This window comes from Anomaloglossus baeobatrachus, chromosome 3 (genome assembly GCF_048569485.1).
Source record: "Anomaloglossus baeobatrachus isolate aAnoBae1 chromosome 3, aAnoBae1.hap1, whole genome shotgun sequence".
Lineage (NCBI taxonomy): Eukaryota > Metazoa > Chordata > Amphibia > Anura > Aromobatidae > Anomaloglossus > Anomaloglossus baeobatrachus.
Window position 1 is genome coordinate 368,266,201 of NC_134355.1, and position 20,842 is coordinate 368,287,042.

The 20,842-nt window shown below is 47.3% G+C and overlaps 1 protein-coding gene across 1 annotated transcript in view; it reads left to right on the forward strand.

Annotated features, from left to right (window-relative positions):
- SNX14 (sorting nexin 14) overlaps window positions 1–20,842 on the forward strand; it is a 113,177-nt gene that overhangs the window by 91,050 nt on the left and 1,285 nt on the right. Inside the window, exons 17-24 of the mRNA XM_075341496.1 lie at window positions 1,214–1,421; window positions 1,511–1,594; window positions 5,895–5,995; window positions 17,700–17,811; window positions 18,115–18,155; window positions 18,233–18,352; window positions 18,439–18,562; window positions 20,302–20,466. Coding sequence (XP_075197611.1) covers window positions 1,214–1,421; window positions 1,511–1,594; window positions 5,895–5,995; window positions 17,700–17,811; window positions 18,115–18,155; window positions 18,233–18,352; window positions 18,439–18,562; window positions 20,302–20,466 — 955 coding nt within the window. The remainder of the gene's footprint in view (window positions 1–1,213; window positions 1,422–1,510; window positions 1,595–5,894; window positions 5,996–17,699; window positions 17,812–18,114; window positions 18,156–18,232; window positions 18,353–18,438; window positions 18,563–20,301; window positions 20,467–20,842) is intronic.

The window sequence follows — 20,842 nt, forward strand, 5'->3', positions numbered from 1 at the left end:
ACCTGTTAAATGCCACTGTCAATCTGTGACAGCAGCTTTTACAGCGTTCATCCCTGGGAATGCACTGTTGTTACCTCCCCCCCCTCCACCTGCACCCTTGATGGGTTGACATGACAGTCAGGGGTCTTCCTGCTGAAGACCCCTGTGATTGTCTGGTTTGACTGCCATTTACAGGAGACCATAATTTTTCCTATATAGAGCAACACTGTAGTATTTCTCTGTATAAAGAACAAGCTGTCAAATGATTGCAGAATCAATTCCCCTAAGGGGACTAACAAAGGCAATGAAAATTAGAATATAGAAAAATAAATAAATATATGGGCATATACACGTGTTTATAATATATTATACTATATCAACGTGTGTGCCATCAAATGACTCCACTTTGCTCCCATTCAGAATTAATACATTAAAAAAATACATAAGTGGTATCTCTATATTCTTAAAAGTAAAATCTTTCAAAACATAAAATCAATTAACCCAATGATGGCATAATGAGAGTGAAATCAAGTTTCTACAATTGCGGATCTTTGGCCAAAAGATAGTTAAAAGATATTTGTCTCCAAAAAGCTGTTTTTTATTTTAAAATTCCATCCACATATAGCAATAAAAAAAAAAATATGGCAGATCGGAATTAACGCTGCAGATTTTCTAATCCCCACCATGTCAACTTCGCTACTTATTTGTTGTAAAAAAAATAGGACCTGTGACTGTGACTAAATAGGACCTGTGACTAGGTCAGAAGTGTACAGATTTAGCTGCCCCCCAAGTTGTTTTTTTTTTATTAAAATTTTATTCCAGCGATATCGTTCTTTTTATTAAGAGGTAAATGGTTATGTTTTTTTTCATGAGTCCATAGGTCCCAGGACTCTGTAGAGGGTGTGTTTAGGTTTCTCTGCATTATTTCCCTTTAAACAACACCCCCATGGTAAAGACCATATAAAATAAAGTAATAGAAAAAGGGCAATATCTCTGAGACTGTATTGTATATTTAAATAAATAAAAAGTTACTTAGTGGAGCAGCAGAAATACAATCATAGTAAAAATTGGCCACTTTTGACCCGGTGACAGGTCCTCGTCAGTCATTGCTATGCATTTGGTAAAAGTTGCAGCAGAAGCCAATGTGTAAATGTCCACAATTATGTGAACCTACTTAATAAAGGTGAAGTGCTAGTATTATGCTCTACTTACACTGCTGTGTACTTATTCTCAGATTGAAGAAGGTATTATGGTATTAGAAGACGACTCGCCTGTCGAGATCCTCACCGCAACCACTCCAAACACCCCCCGAAATCTCTCGGCATGGAAAATCAGCATTCCATTTGTAGATTTTTTTGAAGATGCGAGTTTGGAAAAGAGAGACCGAAAAGAAAGAATTCCTGTGTTTTATATAGATGTAGAGAGAAATGACAGAAAAGCAGGTACTGGCTGCTGAGAATGTGTGTGTCAAAATGTGAATGTGAAATGGTGTTTAAGAATCTTTAATTGCTGTTGTCTCTTTTATTTTTAGTTGGTCATGATGCAGAGCATTGGTCCATTTACAGAAAATATATTGAATTTTATGTCTTGGAGTCAAAACTGACAGAATTCCATGGTATGTGATGTTCATAGGCTCACACTAAACAAGAGTCTTGTCTGTTTACAGTACCTAAACTGTACTTGTTAGTTCAGTTACTGTGTCAACAAGGTCAAAGAAAGTGTACAATTGACTAAATTATAAATGATATGCAGGTGTTACCACTCAACCTGTAGCTTGGGACCCGCATGTGGCTCTCGGGCCAGTTATGTGTGGCTCGCTCATGTATGCCAGTTTGGTGCATTAGTACCAGGTCTAGCAAACCGCTATGAAGAGCAGGTCTCCATATGGTAACTTTTGAGTAGCCCTTTGAAGAAATCCAGATTTGGATACACATACACTGGGTATGGGGATGGAGCGATAAATATGGTAAGCTGGAGAGCTAGGACGGTAGCCCCAGTTAGGTGCATAGTGTAGTGGGAGTGCCTGATGGGAGAATTCTGTAATGGGGGAAAACAGGGGCTATCATTATCCTGATAATTAATAGGGTTATTTTGGGAACAACTGAGGGAAAGTTATGGAATTGGTTGTCACTGCCCTGTATGTCTGTCTATCCATCCATCCTATATGATCTATCCTATCTATTAAATCAAATCCGCTTTATTGGCATGACCAAATACAAATCAGTTTTACCAAAGCAAGTGTACACTAGGGACTGGGACTGTGGGGATGGTGGATGGGAGCACATCCAGGATGGGGACTGTAGTAAGCATGGATGGGAGCACATCCAGGGTGGGGACTGTAGGAAGGATGGATGGGTGAACCTCCAGGGTGGGGACTGTAGGAAGGATGGATGGGGCACCTCCAGGGTGGGGACTGTAGGAAGGATGGATGGGGGCACCTGCAGGGTGGGGACTGTAGGAAGGATGGATGGGGGCACATCTAGGGTGGGGACTGTAGGAAGGATCAATGGGGTACCTCTAGGGTGGGGACTGTAGGAAGGATGGATGGGGGCACCTCCAGGGTGGGAACTGTAGGAAGGATGGATGGGGGCACATCTAGGGTTAGGACTGTAGGAAGGATGGATGGGGGGCACCTCTAGGGTGGGGACTGTAGGAAGGATGGATGGGGGCACCTCTAGGGTGGGGACTGTAGGAAGGCTGGATGGGGGCACCTCCAGGGTGGGGACTGTAGGAAGGATGGATGGAGGCACCTCCAGGGTGGGGACTGTAGGAAGGATGGATGGAGGCACCTCTAAGGTGTGGACTGTAGGAAGGATGGATGGGGGCACCTCCAGGGTGGGGACTGTAGGAAGGATGGATGGGGGCACCTCTAGGGTGGGGACTGTAGGAAGGATGGATGGGGGCACCTCTAGGGTGGGGACTGTAGGAAGGATGGATGGGGGCACCTCTAGGGTGGGGACTGTAGGAAGGATGGATGGGGGCACCTCTAGGGTGGGGACTGTAGGAAGGATGGATGGGGGCACCTCCGGGGTGGGGACTGTAGGAAGGATGGATGGGGGCACCTCCGGGGTGGGACTGTAGGAAGGATGGATGGGGGCACCTCCGGGGTGGGGACTGTAGGAAGGATGGATGGGGGCACCTCTAGGGTGGGGACTGTAGGAAGGATGGATGGGGGCACCTCCGGGGTGGGGACTGTAGGAAGGATGGATGGGGGCACCTCCAGTGTGGGGACTGTAGGAAGGATGGATGGGGGCACCTCCAGTGTGGGGGCTGTAGGAAGGATGGATGGGGGCACCTCTAGGGTGGGGACTGTAGGAAGGCTGGATGGGGGCACCTCCAGGGTGGGGACTGTAGGAAGGATGGATGGAGGCACCTCCAGGGTGGGGACTGTAGGAAGGATGGATGGAGGCACCTCTAAGGTGTGGACTGTAGGAAGGATGGATGGGGGCACCTCCAGGGTGGGGACTGTAGGAAGGATGGATGGGGGCACCTCTAGGGTGGGGACTGTAGGAAGGATGGATGGGGGCACCTCTAGGGTGGGGACTGTAGGAAGGATGGATGGGGGCACCTCTAGGGTGGGGACTGTAGGAAGGATGGATGGGGGCACCTCTAGGGTGGGGACTGTAGGAAGGATGGATGGGGGCACCTCCGGGGTGGGGACTGTAGGAAGGATGGATGGGGGCACCTCCGGGGTGGGGACTGTAGGAAGGATGGATGGGGGCACCTCCGGGGTGGGGACTGTAGGAAGGATGGATGGGGGCACCTCTAGGGTGGGGACTGTAGGAAGGATGGATGGGGGCACCTCCGGGGTGGGGACTGTAGGAAGGATGGATGGGGGCACCTCCAGTGTGGGGACTGTAGGAAGGATGGATGGGGGCACCTCCAGTGTGGGGGCTGTAGGAAGGATGGATGGGGGCACCTCTAGGGTGGGGACTGTAGGAAGGATGGATGGGGGCACCTCTAGGGTGGGGACTGTAGGAAGGATGGATGGGGGCACGTCTAGGGTGGGGATTGTAGGAAGGATGGATGGGGGCACCTCCGGGGTGGGGACTGTAGGAAGGATGGATGGGGGCACCTCCGGGGTGGGGACTGTAGGAAGGATGGATGGGGGCACCTCCGGGGTGGGGACTGTAGGAAGGATGGATGGGGGCACCTCTATGGTGGGGGGAATGTAGGAAGGATGGATGGGGGCACCTCCGGGGTGGGGACTGTAGGAAGGATGGATGGGGGCACCTCTATAGTGGGGAATGTAGGAAGGATGGATGGGGGCACCTCTAGGGTGGGGACTGTAGGAAGGATGGATGGGGCACCTCCGGGGTGGGGACTGTAGGAAGGATGGATGGGGGCACCTCCGGGGTGGGGACTGTAGGAAGGATGGATGGGGGCACCTCTGGGGTGGGGACTATAGGAAGGATGGATGGGGGCACCTCCAGTGTGGGGACTGTAGGAAGGATGGATGGGGGCACCTCCAGTGTGGGGGCTGTAGGAAGGATGGATAGGGGCACCTCTAGGGTGGGGACTGTAGGAAGGATGGATGGTGGCACCTCTAGGGTGGGGACTGTAGGAAGGATGGATGGTGGCACCTCTAGGGTGGGGACTGTAGGAAGGATGGATGGGGGCACCTCCGGGGTGGGGACTGTAGGAAGGATGGATGGGGGCACCTCCAGTGTGGGGGCTGTAGGAAGGATGGATGGGGGCACCTCTAGGGTGGGGACTGTAGGAAGGATGGATGGGGGCACCTCTAGGGTGGGGACTGTAGGAAGGGTGGATGGGGGCACCTCTAGGGTGGGGACTGTAGGAAGGATGGATGGGGGCACCTCTAGGGAGGGGACTGTAGGAAGGATGGATGGTGGCACCTCTAGGGTGGGGACTGTAGGAAGGATGGATGGTGGCACCTCTAGGGTGGGGACTGTAGGAAGGATGGATGGGGGCACCTCCGGGGTGGGGACTGTAGGAAGGATGGATGGGGGCACCTCCGGGGTGGGGACTGTAGGAAGGAAGGATGGGGGCACCTCCAGTGTGGGGGCTATGGAAGTCTATCTATGCTATCCATCTTTATTCAGCATGTGAAGTTAAAAAACTTTACAAACCATTATATTAGTGGATTTGTTTTTATTGCTAAAAAAAAATGGACGTAGCTTCCAAACTGCTTTTCCCCAGTTTATTAGCCTACATTTAGGGGCATTGATATCAGAACATACTCATTAGCAGTGCAGATGATGGCAATGAAAGGGTCAGGTCAAAACCCTGTCTCACTACCTCTGGAGATAAGCTGCTGCAGGAGATTGTTCTGATAAGCCCAGCACTCGGGAGGAGACGGGTGCTGATCCTTTCACTGCAATCTTCTGTACTCCAGAGTACGTTCTAATATCAATGCAATTGAAGGTAGGCAAATCGACTAGGGAATGCTGGGCCTTGGAAGCCACCTGCATGCAGTTTTTTTACAGGAATTAAGTCACATTCCTTAAAGTGATTATACCGAGTTTCCTAACTTTCCATGCTGGGCAAAATTATTTGGAAAAAAATAATTTTAATGTACTCTTAAACACCACCTGAAATTATTCATTAAGTGCCCCTTGCTGCTTTCCAAAACACAGGGCCTACAGATACAGAACCATAGCGCCCTTACTATCATGATAAATGTACACATCAGGAACCGTCCATGCTGAACATTGCAAACTTTGCTAAAGGTGTGCAGTGTCTTTTTTCCTGAATATAGAAACGGTGAGCACAGTAAGTTCTTGACTTATTACACTAGATGGCAGCAGTGTAGCTCCTGTCACACACTCGGGGGACCACCTAACTTTTCCTGAAGTAGGTGTTAACATTGCCATCTACAGTACATGGTGCAGTGAAATCTCAGTGCTCCTAGGTGCCCCACTGACTTTAATGTATGCCACATACTTTATATGTAGGTACGTTTCCAGATGCCCAGCTCCCATCAAAAAGAATAATTGGTCCCAAAAATTATGAGTTTCTGAAATCCAAAAGAGAAGAATTTCAGGAGTATTTACAGGTAGGATACTTTTTTTTTCTATGAATCTATAATTGTTAAATTGCTCATTTGCACAAAACATATTTTGGTGGACACAATTAATGGTCCCATAGATATGACCTAGTGAGCTAGAATCAAATTATTTCGAGAGCTCTGGGGTTTTTTTTTTTTTTTTTCCTTAACCCTGGCTAGGATTGTCAACCTGTTTATTCTTTTCTTTTTTCTTCTGTGCAACACATTTAACCCCTTCACGACCGGCCAATTTTTCGCTTTCCGTTTTTTTTTTTCGCCATTCTTTTTCTGAGAGACGTAACTTTTGTGAGGGCTCATGTTTTTGCAGAACGAGCTGTACTTTTAAATGACTATGGGGAGATAAGGTATGCACACCAGTGACTATGTAAGGGGAATACATGAAATAGCAGAAACTGCTGTGTGAATACTGACTTGAAAAATCCAATAGCTATATGTAAGAGTGAAAATGTGAAAAATGGAACCTGCATTACTGCCATGAACATATGAATCAAGAGAAATTTAGCTACTGAATTGATCAATGCAATAGAGCCCCAACACTACGCCAAAGTATTTCTCTACGTTGGGGTCCCTAGCTTGTGTGTGTCCTCTCATGCAGTTAAAAAACTTACCGTGTATGGGAAGCTGAGACCCAGGCTATTTATGCGTATGATATGGATTGGCATTGCTTTTTAACTGCATGAGAGGACACACACAAGCTAGGGACCCCAACGTAGAGAAATACTTTGGCGTAGTGTTGGGGCTCTATTGCATTGATCAATTCAGTAGCTAAATTTCTCTTTATTCATATGTTCATGGCAGTAATGCAGATTCCATTTTTCACATTTTCACTCTTACATATAGCTATTGGATTTTTCAAGTCAGTAATCACACAGCAGTTTCTGCTATTACATGTATTCCCCTTACATAGTCACTGGTGTGCATACCTTATCTCCCCATAGTGATGTTTTTTTTAGGTTTTTGCACCCAGTTCAGACTTAGAATGGTGTTCCAAACGTTATTCCTTATTTGTTAGTAGTTTTTCGTTTGTGAACCCTCCCCAACCACGCCTATTGCCAATCCATATCATACGCATAAATAGCCTGGGTCTCAGCTTCCCATACACGGTAAGTTTTTTAACTGCATGAGAGGACACACACAAGCTAGGGACCCCAACGTAGAGAAATACTTTGGCTGGCACAGCGAAAGTGAAAGCAAGTCAGGTGTAGTACAGGAGTCATCACATGACTCTGTGCTACCATGACAACTATCGGGAGTCACGTGATCGCGTCACGTGACTTCCGGTATCGGGCGGTAAGTAAATGTTTACCGCGATCGTGCTTATAATGGCGCTGTCACATATTGACAGCGCCATATAAGGGGTTAAACGGCACGAGCAGATAACGATTCTGCTCGTGCCTAGCAGGCACACATCTTAGCTGTGAAAATCAGCTGAGATGTGTTCCGATCGCAGCATGATGCTGCCGGCAGACCGCGGGCAGTAACATTATGACTGCAAGGACGTAATTTTACGGCCCGCGGTCGTTAAAGGGGTTAAAGGGAATCTGTCAGCAGGACTTAACCCTCCAAACTATTTTTATGTGTATGTAGTTTTTTCAAAGACAAAGCCAGCAATAATTTTACCTAAATATTCCTTTTCTCCGTTACTGAGAAATCAGTGTTTGAGATGAAGTTGTAAATCTGAAGCCTTTGCCACTCCAGCTCTATTCCCTGCCCAGTTCCACGTCCTCCTACTGAGTGATAGAGATGGTGGCACTAGGAAAGGGGAGATAGGGCTGAAGTGACATAGGCTTCATATTTACCATAGCCCTTCAGTCTCATTTGTATATCAATTCAAACTCTGCGTTTTCAGTAACGGAGGAACAGACTGTTCATGTAACGGTATTGCTGGACTAGTCCTTGAAAGAGCTAATCTAATATATAAAGCTGAATGTGTGTGTGTATGTATGTATGTCCGGGATTGGCATCTGCACCGTCGCAGTTACAGCCACAAAATTTTGCACACTCACACTTCTGGACCCCGAGAGCGTCATAGGCTATGTTTTGAGGGGAAATTTTAACCCCGCACTTTATGGTTATTCACCAAAAAACCTGCCTCCATTAAAGCAAATGGAGCTGGGAGCCACAGTGCAGCCAGAACTTCAGAATGCGCAGCCACGCCCTTATATGGAATGTTGGCGTGTCACAATGCAGCCAGTGAAAGAGACAGACACAGACAGGGAAAGAGGCAGACACAGACAGGGAAAGAGGCAGACACAAAGAGACAGACACAGACAAAGAGACAGACTGACAGGGAAAGAGACCAACAGGGAAAGAGAGGGAAAGAGACAGACAGACTCAGACAGGTAAAAAGACAGACACAGACAAAGAGACAGACACATCGAAACAGACAGACAGGGAAGGAGAGGGTAAGAGACAGACAAAGACAGGTAAAGAGACAGACACGGGGAAAGTGACAGAGGGAAAGAGAGGAAAAGAGACAGAGAGGGAAAGAGACAGGGAAAGTGACAGAGAGACAAAGACAGACAGGGAAAGAGATAGATAGACAAAGAGATAGAGAGAGAGAGAGACAGAGAGATATATACAGAGGGGGGAGACAGACAGGGAATGGGAGAGAAACAGAGGGACAGTTACTATCCCGGGCAGCTCCGGGTGCTGGAACCCGAGAGCGTCATAGGCTATGTTGTGAGGCAACATTTTAACCCCGCGCATTCCAATTTATCAATCAATTTTGCCCCTATCTACATAATGGGGAAAAAGTGAAACGAAAGTGTATCCGCACCGTTGCATTTACAATCACAAACGTTTGCACAGGCGCCTCATGTGACCCAGACAATGTTGTAGACTGTTTTGACAGGAAAATGTAACACTGCGCTTTACAGTTACTCTCCAAAAAACATGCCTCCATTAAAGTAAATGGAGCCTGGAACTACAGGTTATTAGTGGGAGCTGTGATTGGTTGCTATAGGAACAAAAGACATTCATAGTATATGAAGCTTATATGTGAGGTAATAAGATGTCGGTGGGGAGAGAGACAGACAGAGACAGACAGGAAAGAGACAGACAGGAAAGAGACAGACAGGAAAGAGACAGACAGGGAAAGAGACAGACAGGGAAAGAGACAGACAGGGAAAGAGACAGACAGGGAAAGAGACAGACAGGGAAAGAGACAGACAGGGAAAGAGACAGACAGGGAAAGAGACAGACAGGGAAAGAGACAGACAGGGAAAGAGACAGACAGGGAAAGAGACAGACAGGGAAAGAGACAGACAGGGAAAGAGACAGACAGGGAAAGAGACAGACAGGGAAAGAGACAGACAGGGAAAGAGACAGACAGGGAAAGAGACAGACAGGGAAAGAGACAGACAGGGAAAGAGACAGACAGGGAAAGAGACAGACAGGGAAAGAGACAGACAGGGAAAGAGACAGACAGGGAAAGAGACAGACAGGGAAAGAGACAGACAGGGAAAGAGACAGACGGAGAACATTACTTGGCCAATGTAGTTAGATCTGTGTGGAATATCTGTGGTGTTGAAATATATGTTGTGAAATGCTTCTATTAGCTTAGTTTTTGCCTTTTAATAATTACATTTCTATCTATTTGTTTTGTGGTTTTTGTGTGCAGAATATATTTTTGTTAATACATTCTATTTTGTTAACAGCAGTTATTAACCCGGGCGAAGCCGGGTAGTACAGCTAGTTGCTTATATAAATTTGGGGTGGGAAATATTACTGACAGATTCCCTTAACCCCTTCACAACATATGACATTATGTCATATGTCGTCTCCCTGCCTTTGATACTGGCTCACATACAAAGTCTGCAAATGTCCCTGCATATAACTGCTGATTTAATCAGCCGCGGGTGGATAAGAAATCTGCCCGCCTCTATTAACTAGGTAAATCCTGCTGTCAATCTCTGACAGTGGGTTTTAATACGGTTCGGCGGAGAGCGCATCATTCCCCACACCCATGATCGCAGGGTGCCGATTGTTTGTCATAACAGCGAGGGGTCAGTTGATGGCGACCCCCTGTGTCTGTCATTAAGATCCTCCTGTGAAAGCCGGCTGCGAGCTAGCATTCAAAGGAAATCGTGATTTCTCTTATACAGAGCAGTACTGAGGCAGCTTCAAATCCCTCTAAATCAAAAAATACACATATTTGGTATTGCAGTGTTCAGAAATACCTGATCTATCAAAAATAAATTAATCCAATCGGTAAACAGCATAGTGGGGAAAAAAAGTCATAATGCCAGAATTAAGTATATTTTGGCTGCCACAGCATTACATTAAAATGCAATAAGAGGTAATCAAAACATTATATCAACCAAAAAATGAAATCTGTAAAAACATCAGGTCAGTGTGCAAAAACTAAGCCATATAAAAACATTACTGTTCTCAGAAAATGGTGCCAAAAGCTACTTTTTATATATATATATATATATATATATATATATATATATATATATATGTATATATATATATATGTATATATATTCAAACTTCTGAAATTTTTTTTACTAGTTAAATTAAAAAAACAAAAATATACATGTCTGGTACCTACGTACTACGTACTCACACCGTCCTGGAGAGTCCTACTACCAGGTCAGTGTCACCATATAGTGAACATGGTAAATAAAGCACATTGTGGAATTGCATTTTTTTTTTTTTGCAATTTTACCGCACTTGTAAATTTTTCTCCTGTTTTTTACAGTACACTAAAATGTAAAATATATGGTATTATTCAAAAGTGCAGCCCATTTCACAATGACCCCTCATATGGATTTGTTGATGGGAAATTAAAGAAGTTATGGCTCTTAGAAGAAGGGGAGAAAAAAACGAAAGCACAAAAACAGAAAATGGCCGTGGCGTGAAGGTGTTAAAAAGAGAACACACAGAAAAAACTTTACGGAGTATTTTGAAATTTAAAATGAATCCTAAATTTAAAGAGAACATGTCATCATGATTTCTTTTTCGCTCCTAATTGGGAGACCCAGACAGTGGGTGTATAGCTACTGCCTCTGGAGGCCGCACAAAGAACTACACTTAAAAGTGTAAGGCCCCTCCCCTTCTGGCTATACACCCTCCCGTAGGAGTACAGATTCCTCAGTTTTAGCTTTGTGCGCAAGGAGGTCAGACACGCACGCATAGCTCCATTGTTTTTAGTCAGCAGCAGCTGCTGACTATGTCGGATGGAAGAAAAGAGGACACATATAGTGTCCCCAGCATGCTCCCTTCTCACCCCACTTATGTCGGAGGTGTTTGTAAGGTTGAGGTACCCATTGCGGGTACGGCGGCAGGAGCCCACATGCTGATTCCTTCCCCATCCCTTTTTACAGGGCTCTGGGTGAAGTGGGATTTACCGGTCTCCAGGCACAGAGACCGTGCTCCATCTACAGCCCCTGGAGAAGATGCTGGATGGAGCGGAGTACATCAGGGACATGGCCCTGCATCCTCAAGGTACTCTGTGTCCCCGTGTATCTGGCGCTCACACCGCAGCATGCTGGGTGTTGTAGTGCGCCGGGGGACATCAGCGCTGCGGCGCCTGTGCCATGGCCTCATTCAGCTTTGCTGAAGCAGGCACATTTATGGGAATAGGACGCGCCGGCCGCTGGGACTGCGGCGCGGCTGGCACTTGTAGTGCGCCGGGGACTTCAGCGCGGCCTGCGCTTTTACGGCGGCCGCGCTGATAACTACAGTCCCCGGCTTTTTGCGGCCTGCTTCCTTTCGTTCCCGCCCCCACACCTGCCAGTCAGGAGAGGGGCGGGACGCTGCCCACGTCCAGAACTCGGTCGCGCCGGCCGCTCGAACAGCGGCGCGGCTGGCACTTGCGGTGCGCCGGGGACTTCAGCGCGGCCCGCGCTTTTACGGCGGCCGCGCTGATAACTCGAGTCCCCGGCTTTTGCGGCCTGCTTGCGTTCGTTCCCGCCCACAGACCTGCCAGTCAGGAGAGGGGCGGGACGCTGGCCAGGGCATCAGCGCTGAGGGCTGGAGTCGTTTTTACATACTCCAGCCCTCACAGTCAGCACAGAGGGGACACTGTTCCCGCACTTTTGTTTGGGAACTCCCACGGACCGCCCCTCTCCACAGTAGCCGGCAGCCATTCTTGCAACACGCTGAGCTGCAGAGGGGAGCCGGGGAGACCCAGACAAGGCATTCAGCAGCCTCTTACCCGCTGTTCAGCGGGCGGTAAGCAGCCCTCAGGGCTCACCCCCTCTTGTGCTCGTAGTATTCTTAGTATTTTGTTGCTACAAATACTTGGTATTACATAGCGCTGGTCGCCCTTTGGCTATAGACTCTCTCACATGCAGAGAGCCAGCAGCATGTCGCCCGTAAAACGCAAGGGTGCCAGGGCACAGACATTGTATGCTTCCTGCACCGCATGTGGGACTTTTCTACCGGCAGGCTCCACGGACCCCCATTGTGTGCAGTGCTCGGCCCCTGCGGCGCTTGCACAGCCGGGGCCTCTGCTGGACGTGTCCCAGGGTGTACCACCTGTGAATGCTGTCCAGGTGACAGGAACTGAGTTTGCAGCTTTTGCTGACAGAATGTCTCTCACTATGTCACAAATTCTTGACACATTGCGAGCTAGGCCTGTACTTCAGACCACGGACACTGTGCATGTATTGCCCCCTGGTCCCCCTCAGCTCCTAGCTCCGGGACGGGCATCTACACCTCAGGGTGAAGACTCTGACTCGGACGATGGCCCCGGGCAGCCTAAGCGGGCTCGTTATGACGGGCCTTCACATTCATCTCAATGGTCTGGATCCCAGCGAGATGAATCTATGGGTGATGAGGCGGACTTAACTGATCAGGATTCTGATCCTGGGACCGCTCTCAATCTAGATACACCAGATGGTGACGCAATAGTTAATGATCTTATATTTAACATCAATAAGATGTTGAATATTTCCCCACCAGCTCCTCCTGTAGAGGAGTCAGCTTCGCAGCACGAGAGAATCCATTTCAGATACCCTAAGCGTACATTAAGCACTTTTCTGGACCACGCTGACTTCAGAGACGCAATCCAGAAACCCCACGCTTATCCTGAAAGGCGTTTTCCTAAACGACTTAAAGATACACGCTACCCTTTTCCCTCTGAAGTGGTCAAGGGTTGGACCCAGTGTCCAAAAGTGGATCCTCCAATTTCCAGGCTTGCAGCCAGATCCTTGGTTGCTGTTGAAGATGGAGCGGCACTTAAAGATGCCACTGACAGGCAGATGGAGCTCTGGCTGAAATCCATCTATGAAGCGATTGGAGCGTCATTAGCGCCTTCTTTTGCGGCCGTATGGGCACTCCAAGCTATCACGGCCGGGCTTGCGCGAGTCGACTCTGTCACACGTGCATTTGCCCCGCAGGTAGCACCATTGACCTCGCAAATGGCGGCATTCGCGTCGTACGCGATTAATGCTGTTCTTGACGCTACAAGCCGCACGGCAGTGGCGTCAGCCAACTCAGTTGTTTTGCGTAGGGCTCTGTGGTTGAGACATTGGAAAGCAGATTCTCATTCCAAGAAGTGCTTAACCAATTTGCCTTTTTCTCGTGACCGATTGTTTGGAGAGCGTTTGGATGAAATCATCAAACACTCCAAGGGTAAGGACTCTTCCTTACCGCAACACAGACAAAACAAGCCCCAACAGAGGAGGGGTCAGTCTGGTTATCGGTCCTTTCGAGGACAGGGCAGGTCCCAATTCGCCTCGTCAAAAAAGACTCAAAAGGACCAGAGACGTTCAAATTCTTGGAGGTCTCAGTCACGCCCAAAAAGACCAGCCGGAGGAACCGTTGCCAAAACGACGTCCTCCTGACTTGCGGTCTCCGATGCCCACACCCGCGGTCGGTGGGAGGCTGTCCCACTTTGGCGACATTTGGCTACCAAATGTCAAAGACCGTTGGGTGAGAGATATTCTATCTCACGGGTACAGGATAGAGTTCGGTTCTCGTCCGCCAACTCGTTTCTTCAGAACTTCTCCACCACCAGACCGAGCCGATGCTCTGTTGCAGGCGGTGGCCGCTCTAAAGGCGGAAGGAGTGGTGACCTCCGTCCCTCTTCAGGAACAGGGTCACGGTTTTTACTCCAATCTGTTTGTGGTCCCAAAAAAGGACGGATCGTATCGTCCCGTCCTGGATCTGAAGTTGCTCAACAGACACGTAAAAGTCAGGAGGTTCCGGATGGAATCCCTACGCTCCGTCATAGCCTCAATGTCTCAGGGAGATTTTCTAGCATCAATAGACATCAAAGATGCGTATCTCCACGTGCCGATTGCACCAGAGCATCAGCGTTTCCTACGTTTCGTCATACACGACGAGCACCTACAGTTCGTAGCGTTACCCTTCGGTCTGGCAACAGCCCCCCGGGTCTTCACCAAAGTCATGGCAGCAGTAGTAGCTGTTCTGCACTCGCAGGGTCACTCGGTCATCCCGTACCTAGACGACCTGCTTATAAAGGCATCCTCTCAAGAAGCATGCCAACACAGTCTGAAGGTGGCGCTAGACACTCTCCAGACTTTCGGGTGGATTATCAACTTTCCAAAGTCTCATCTAACCCCGACCCAATCTCTGACTTATCTTGGCATGGAGTTTCATACTCTATCAGCGATAGTGAGGCTTCCACTGGACAAGCAGTGCTCGCTACGGACCGGAGTGCAATCTCTCCTTCAGAGCCAGTCGCACTCACTGAGGCGCCTCATGCATTTCCTAGGAAAGATGGTAGCAGCAATGGAGGCAGTCCCGTTCGCGCAGTTTCATCTGCGCCCTCTACAATGGGACATTCTACGCCAATGGGATGGGAAATCGACGTCCCTCGACAGGACTGTCTCCCTCTCTCAGACTGCCAAGGATTCTCTACGTTGGTGGCTTCTCCCCAACTCATTGTCACAGGGAAAGTCGTTCCTTCCCCCGTCCTGGGCAGTGGTCACGACAGATGCGAGCCTATCAGGGTGGGGAGCGGTGTTTCTCCACCACAGGGCTCAGGGGACGTGGACTCAGGAAGAGTCCACCTTGCAGATCAATGTTCTGGAAATCAGAGCAATCTACCTTGCCCTGCGAGCCTTCCAACAATGGCTGGAAGGCAAGCAGATTCGGATTCAGTCGGACAATTCCACGGCGGTGGCGTACATCAACCACCAAGGGGGAACACGCAGTCGCCAAGCTTTTCAAGAAGTCCAGCGGATTTTGACGTGGGTGGAAAGCAGAGCGTCCACCATATCTGCAGTTCACATCCCAGGCGTGGAAAACTGGGAAGCAGACTTTCTCAGTCGCCAGGGCATGGACGCAGGAGAATGGTCCCTTCACCCGGACGTGTTTCAACAGATCTGTTGCCGCTGGGGGTCGCCGGACGTCGATCTGATGGCGTCACGGCACAACAACAAGGTCCCAGTTTTCATGGCACGGTCTCACGATCACCGAGCGCTGGCGGCAGACGCCTTGGTTCAGGATTGGTCGCAATTCCGACTCCCCTATGTGTTCCCACCTCTAGCATTGTTACCCAGAGTTCTCCGGAAAATCAAGTCCGACTGCCAGCGAGCCATACTCGTCGCTCCAAATTGGCCAAGAAGGTCGTGGTACCCGGATCTGTGGCATCTCACGGTAGGCCAACCGTGGGCACTACCAGACCGTCCAGATCTGCTGTCTCAAGGGCCGTTTTTCCATCTGAATTCTGCGGCCCTGAACCTGACTGTGTGGCCATTGAGTCCTGGATCCTAGCGGCCTCAGGTTTATCTCAGGGAGTTGTTGCCACAATGAGACAGGCTAGAAAACCATCCTCAGCTAAGATCTATCACAGGACGTGGAAGATATTCTTAGCGTGGTGCTTGGCTCAAGGGTTTTCTCCCTGGCCATTTGCATTGCCAATTTTTCTTTCCTTCCTGCAGTCTGGGTTGGAAAAAGGTTTGTCCCTTAGCTCGCTTAAGGGTCAAGTCTCCGCGTTATCCGTATTCTTTCAGAAGCGCTTGGCACAGCTTTCTAAAGTACGCACGTTTCTCCAAGGAGTTTGTCATATCGTTCCTCCTTACAGACGGCCATTGGAACCCTGGGATCTGAACAAGGTTCTCCTTGCTCTTCAAAAGCCGCCTTTCGAGCCTTTGAAAGAGGTTCCCCTTTCTCGGCTTTCACAAAAGGTAGTTTTTCTTGTAGCGGTCACGTCTCTTCGAAGAGTGTCCGAGCTGGCGGCGTTATCTTGCAAATCTCCCTTCCTGGTATTTCACCAAGACAAGGTGGTACTGCGTCCAATTCCAGAGTTTTCTCCCAAGGTGGTTTCTTCCTTTCATCTCAATCAGGATATCACTTTGCCATCTTTGTGTCCGCATCCAGTTCACCAATTTGAAAAGGGTTTACATCTGTTGGACCTGGTGAGAGCACTCAGGATTTACATTTCTCGCACGGCGCCTCTACGCCGTTCGGATGCGCTCTTTGTCCTAGTCGCTGGTCAGCATAAGGGATCGCAAGCTTCCAAATCCACCCTGGCGCGGTGGATCAAGGAACCAATTCTTCACACATACCGTTCTGCTGGGCTTCAGATTCCATCTGGACTGAAGGCCCATTCTACCAGAGCCGTTGGTGCGTCCTGGGCGTTGAGGCATCAGGCTACGGCTCAGCAAGTGTGCCAGGCGGCTACCTGGTCGAGTCTGCACACGTTTACCAAACACTATCAAGTGCATACCTACGCTTCGGCAGACGCCAGCCTAGGTAGACAGGTCCTTCAGGCGGCGGTGGCCCACCTGTAGGAAGAGGCTGTATGACAGCCCGTTCATGTGGTATCTTTTTACCCACCCAGGGACTGCTTTTGGACGTCCCACTGTCTGGGTCTCCCAATTAGGAGCGAAAAAGAAGAAGGGAATTTTGTTTACTTACCGTAAATTCCTTTTCTTCTAGCTCCAATTGGGAGACCCAGCACCCGCCCTATCTGTTTTTAGGGTTTCGTTTTTTCGGGTGCACATGTTGTTCACGTTGTTTCTTAAGTTCTCCGATCTAGTTATCGGATTGAATTTGTTTTTGAAACTGTTATTGGCTTTCCTCCTTCTTGCTTTGGTACTAAAACTGAGGAATCTGTACTCCTACGGGAGGGTGTATAGCCAGAAGGGGAGGGGCCTTACACTTTTAAGTGTAGTTCTTTGTGCGGCCTCCAGAGGCAGTAGCTATACACCCACTGTCTGGGTCTCCCAATTGGAGCTAGAAGAAAAGGAATTTACGGTAAGTAAACAAAATTCCCTTCTTTATACTCCAAACAAGTGACATGTATATAAAGGAGCTTTAATGCCGATTTAAATCCTTACCTTGCTGGTAGATTTCTGTGTTCCTGCTTTAGAGAAATCCATAGTTGAAATTTTATGCTAATGAGTTTCTAGTGCAGTGGGCGGGCGCTGCACTTACAGCTTTTTTGCTTTTCTCACTACTACCACCCCCTGCCTGTCTCTTAATGACAGGCTCTCATGTTTTAGCAACCTGTCAGTCAGAGACAGGTGGCAGGGAGGAGGCAGAGTAGCAGAAGAGCTGAAAGTGCAATGCCCGCCCACTTCACTTGCGACTCATTAGCGTACAATTTCATCTATGGATTCTACAAGCAAGATAATGATTTAATCAGCATTAAAGCGATTATCTGTGATTGTCACGGGGAGCTAGATTCTGCAGAGGAAATCTAGCATTACATAAACAGCACAAAATATATAGAAATAATTACTCCTCCTTTGTGCTTTTCTTATAGAAACTGCTGCAGCATCCAGAGCTGAGTAATAGCCAATTGTTGGCTGATTTTTTGTCACCGAACAGTTTGGAAACCCAGTTTCATGATAAAATTCTTCCAGATGTCAATCTTGGTATGTGATGTTCAGTTTTCAGCAATTATATACTGTTTGTACATAAGAAATCTAATACGTCTCGTCCTAACAATGATGATGATCTTATTATTGACCCGTAATTATAGCACCAGATAATGTCTTCAGTGAGCATCTAGGCCCTCGTGCCTTACAGATGTTCCGTCCTCTCACCAGTGTGGTGGGCCAGCTGCCAAAGAACATGTTTCACTAGAAAGAACATGATATTTGAGACCTGGCAAATATTTAGTCAGAGTGTTACTACAACAATGTGAATATTTCTTGTCTTTGTGTTCTAACTTGCAGGCAAAATGTTCAAGTCTGTTCCAGGCAAATTAATTAAAGAGGTAATTTCTTATTTATTTTGTCGGTAGATAAGCCAGATCTTATTTTCCAAAATGATAACATGGTTTTTGTCTTGTAGAAAGGGCAACACTTAGAGCCCTTCATCATGAATTTCATCAACTCTTGTGAATCTCCGAAACCTAAACCAAGCAGACCTGAACTAACCATACTGAGTCCTACTTCAGAAAATGACAAAAAGGTGTGTTGCGGGACAGTCATTTTGTGTCCTTGTAATAGGATGGTATATTGACATATTATTGATTCAATACTTTGTTTCAAATGTAGCTTTTCAATGATTTGTACAAGAACAACGCCAACCGCTCTGATAATATAGAAAGAAGACATAACCAGAATTGCTTCATGGAGGTTATGACCGTTGAAGGTGTCTATGACTATCTTATGTATATAGGTAAGTTGGAGAAATGCTTATCCCTGTAGATTACATTTCCTTCTGCCGTTTTGGCTACTAGCAGTACAATCCAATATGTTGTTGCCGTCCTTTCATAGGGAAACATCAGAGGATGATCTCACTCACCTCTCTGCTGCCATCGCCGCCTGACACTGTATTGCGGCTCAGTGCGCATGATCCCGGAGTTTCGGTCATGCGCACTATGAAGCCGGGTGTGCGCCTCCTGGCTTCAAACTGAAATAGTGCACATGACCAAAACTGCGGGATCATGTGCACTGAGCCGAAATCCAGTGTCGGGCGGCGATGGCAGCGGAGAGGTGAGTAAGATCATCCTCTGACGCTGTACATTCATTAGCATGTTAGCACACCCACATGCTAATGGGGCGACTAGCCAGGGGAACTAATGCCCAGGGGACTAGTCCCCTTTCTCATTAGCATATGATAAAAGATCTTCAGAAATACTTTTTCTAAAGAGCTCTTTATCTATGCTAGTGTATACAGGGACGGTTAGGGAGGGATTAGAAATGTGCATCCAGAACTGATCGTGGTTCAGGGTGCATATTGCACCTGACAGGTTCCCTTTAAAGGGTATCAACCAGCAGGATTTTTACATGTGAAGTAAAGGCAGTTGCCATACTGGCGCTAGGATGGTCAATCAATTCATACCTTCAGTTTAGAGATTGGATGATCGATTGCAGAAAAAAACATTATCAAAGGTTTAGAAATGTAGAAATAAGTCTGTTGGTTGAGTGGCATGTGCATTGGGGCAAGACTTTGTGGGTTTGGTCTTCAGTAATGATTCCTCTCCTGGCTGCCTGCCTCCCCTCTATTTAAATTTTTCCCTTCTGCCCCGATTAACACTATGAACGACGCATTTTTTTTCAACTCTTCAATAAAATGGTGCATGCGCGCACCGTGATCTCTGGCACCAGTATATTGAAGACCCTGTAAAGATGAATGAGCGGTGGCAGTGTATGCGCAGATTTATTTATTTTTTTATTTTTTTTATCAACAAAATATTTTTGAACAACTGTTGCGCAAAAATGTAGCAATGTATTAAGGTATTACGCCAAATTTTTGGCATAAGCACCTTGATGAATGTGACACTCACTCCACAGCCTTGAACATGGTCTCTCTGCTCTAAGTAGCGAGATTACACTGCTCAGGGCAGATCGATGACTTCTATACTGTGGAGTTAAGAACTGCTGCTAAACATGCCGGGAGCTTATATTTTATTTGTGATATATCAAAATAATATAAAATGAAGCATCATTTTCGATGATGGGTACACTTTTTTTTTTTTTTTTTTTTTAAATATATAAACAATAAGCAAATCTTTGCAAGCATCAAATAAATGAAGAACTCTCCCAATTTGCATTCCACCTGAAGTAAATATCATCCAGGAGGTTTTACTTGCTGGAAAACCCTAATCAGACAAGATACTCTACTCGCATAACATTTAGATACAACTTTTGGTAAACTTTTTTTTTTTAGTAACTGTATTGGAAATTATTGTAAGCTCTGTCTCCAATACAGCTGGATCAGAGTGAATTTGATTAATCTCTGGGAGGGTTGTAAATTGACATTAAATAGATCTAGTACTGTATAGGGAAAATAAATTACAATCTGTACCTATATATAAATTTAGAGAGAATGCACTTAAAGCTCTTCATTTACTTTATAAAATTGTTAATTTTGAAATTCTGTATTTTGCATGTTTTCTTATGAATGACCAACAGGACGGGTTGTCTTCCACATTTCTGATTGGCTTCATCACCTTTTAATGGGCGGGCGAATCCTTTTAAAAAACACCCTTGAGACCTACACAGACCACTACCTGCAATGTAAACTTGAGCAGCTAAGTCAAGAACATCGACTGGTTTCACTAATTACGCTTCTTAGAGGTATGGGTACTACAATCTCTTCCTTGTCAATTAACATTTGTATATATATATTTGTATGCTAGCCAGGCACAGCAGGCAACTACGGGCTGCCCCCAACCCCCAGCTGCCTATTTGTACCCGGCTGGGAACCAAAAATATAGGGAGGCCCTTTTTGTTTTAATTTCATGAATTTCATGAAATAATTTAAAACAAAAAAATGACGTGGGCTTTGCGCAATTTTGTGTCCAGCCAGGTACAACTAGGCAGCTGGGGATTGGAATCCGCAGCGCAGGATGGCCCAAGCTTTCTGGCCCCCCTCACTGTGAATTGCAGTCCGCAGCCACCCCAGAAAATGGCGCTTTCATAGAAGCGCCATCTTCTGGCGCTGTATCCAACT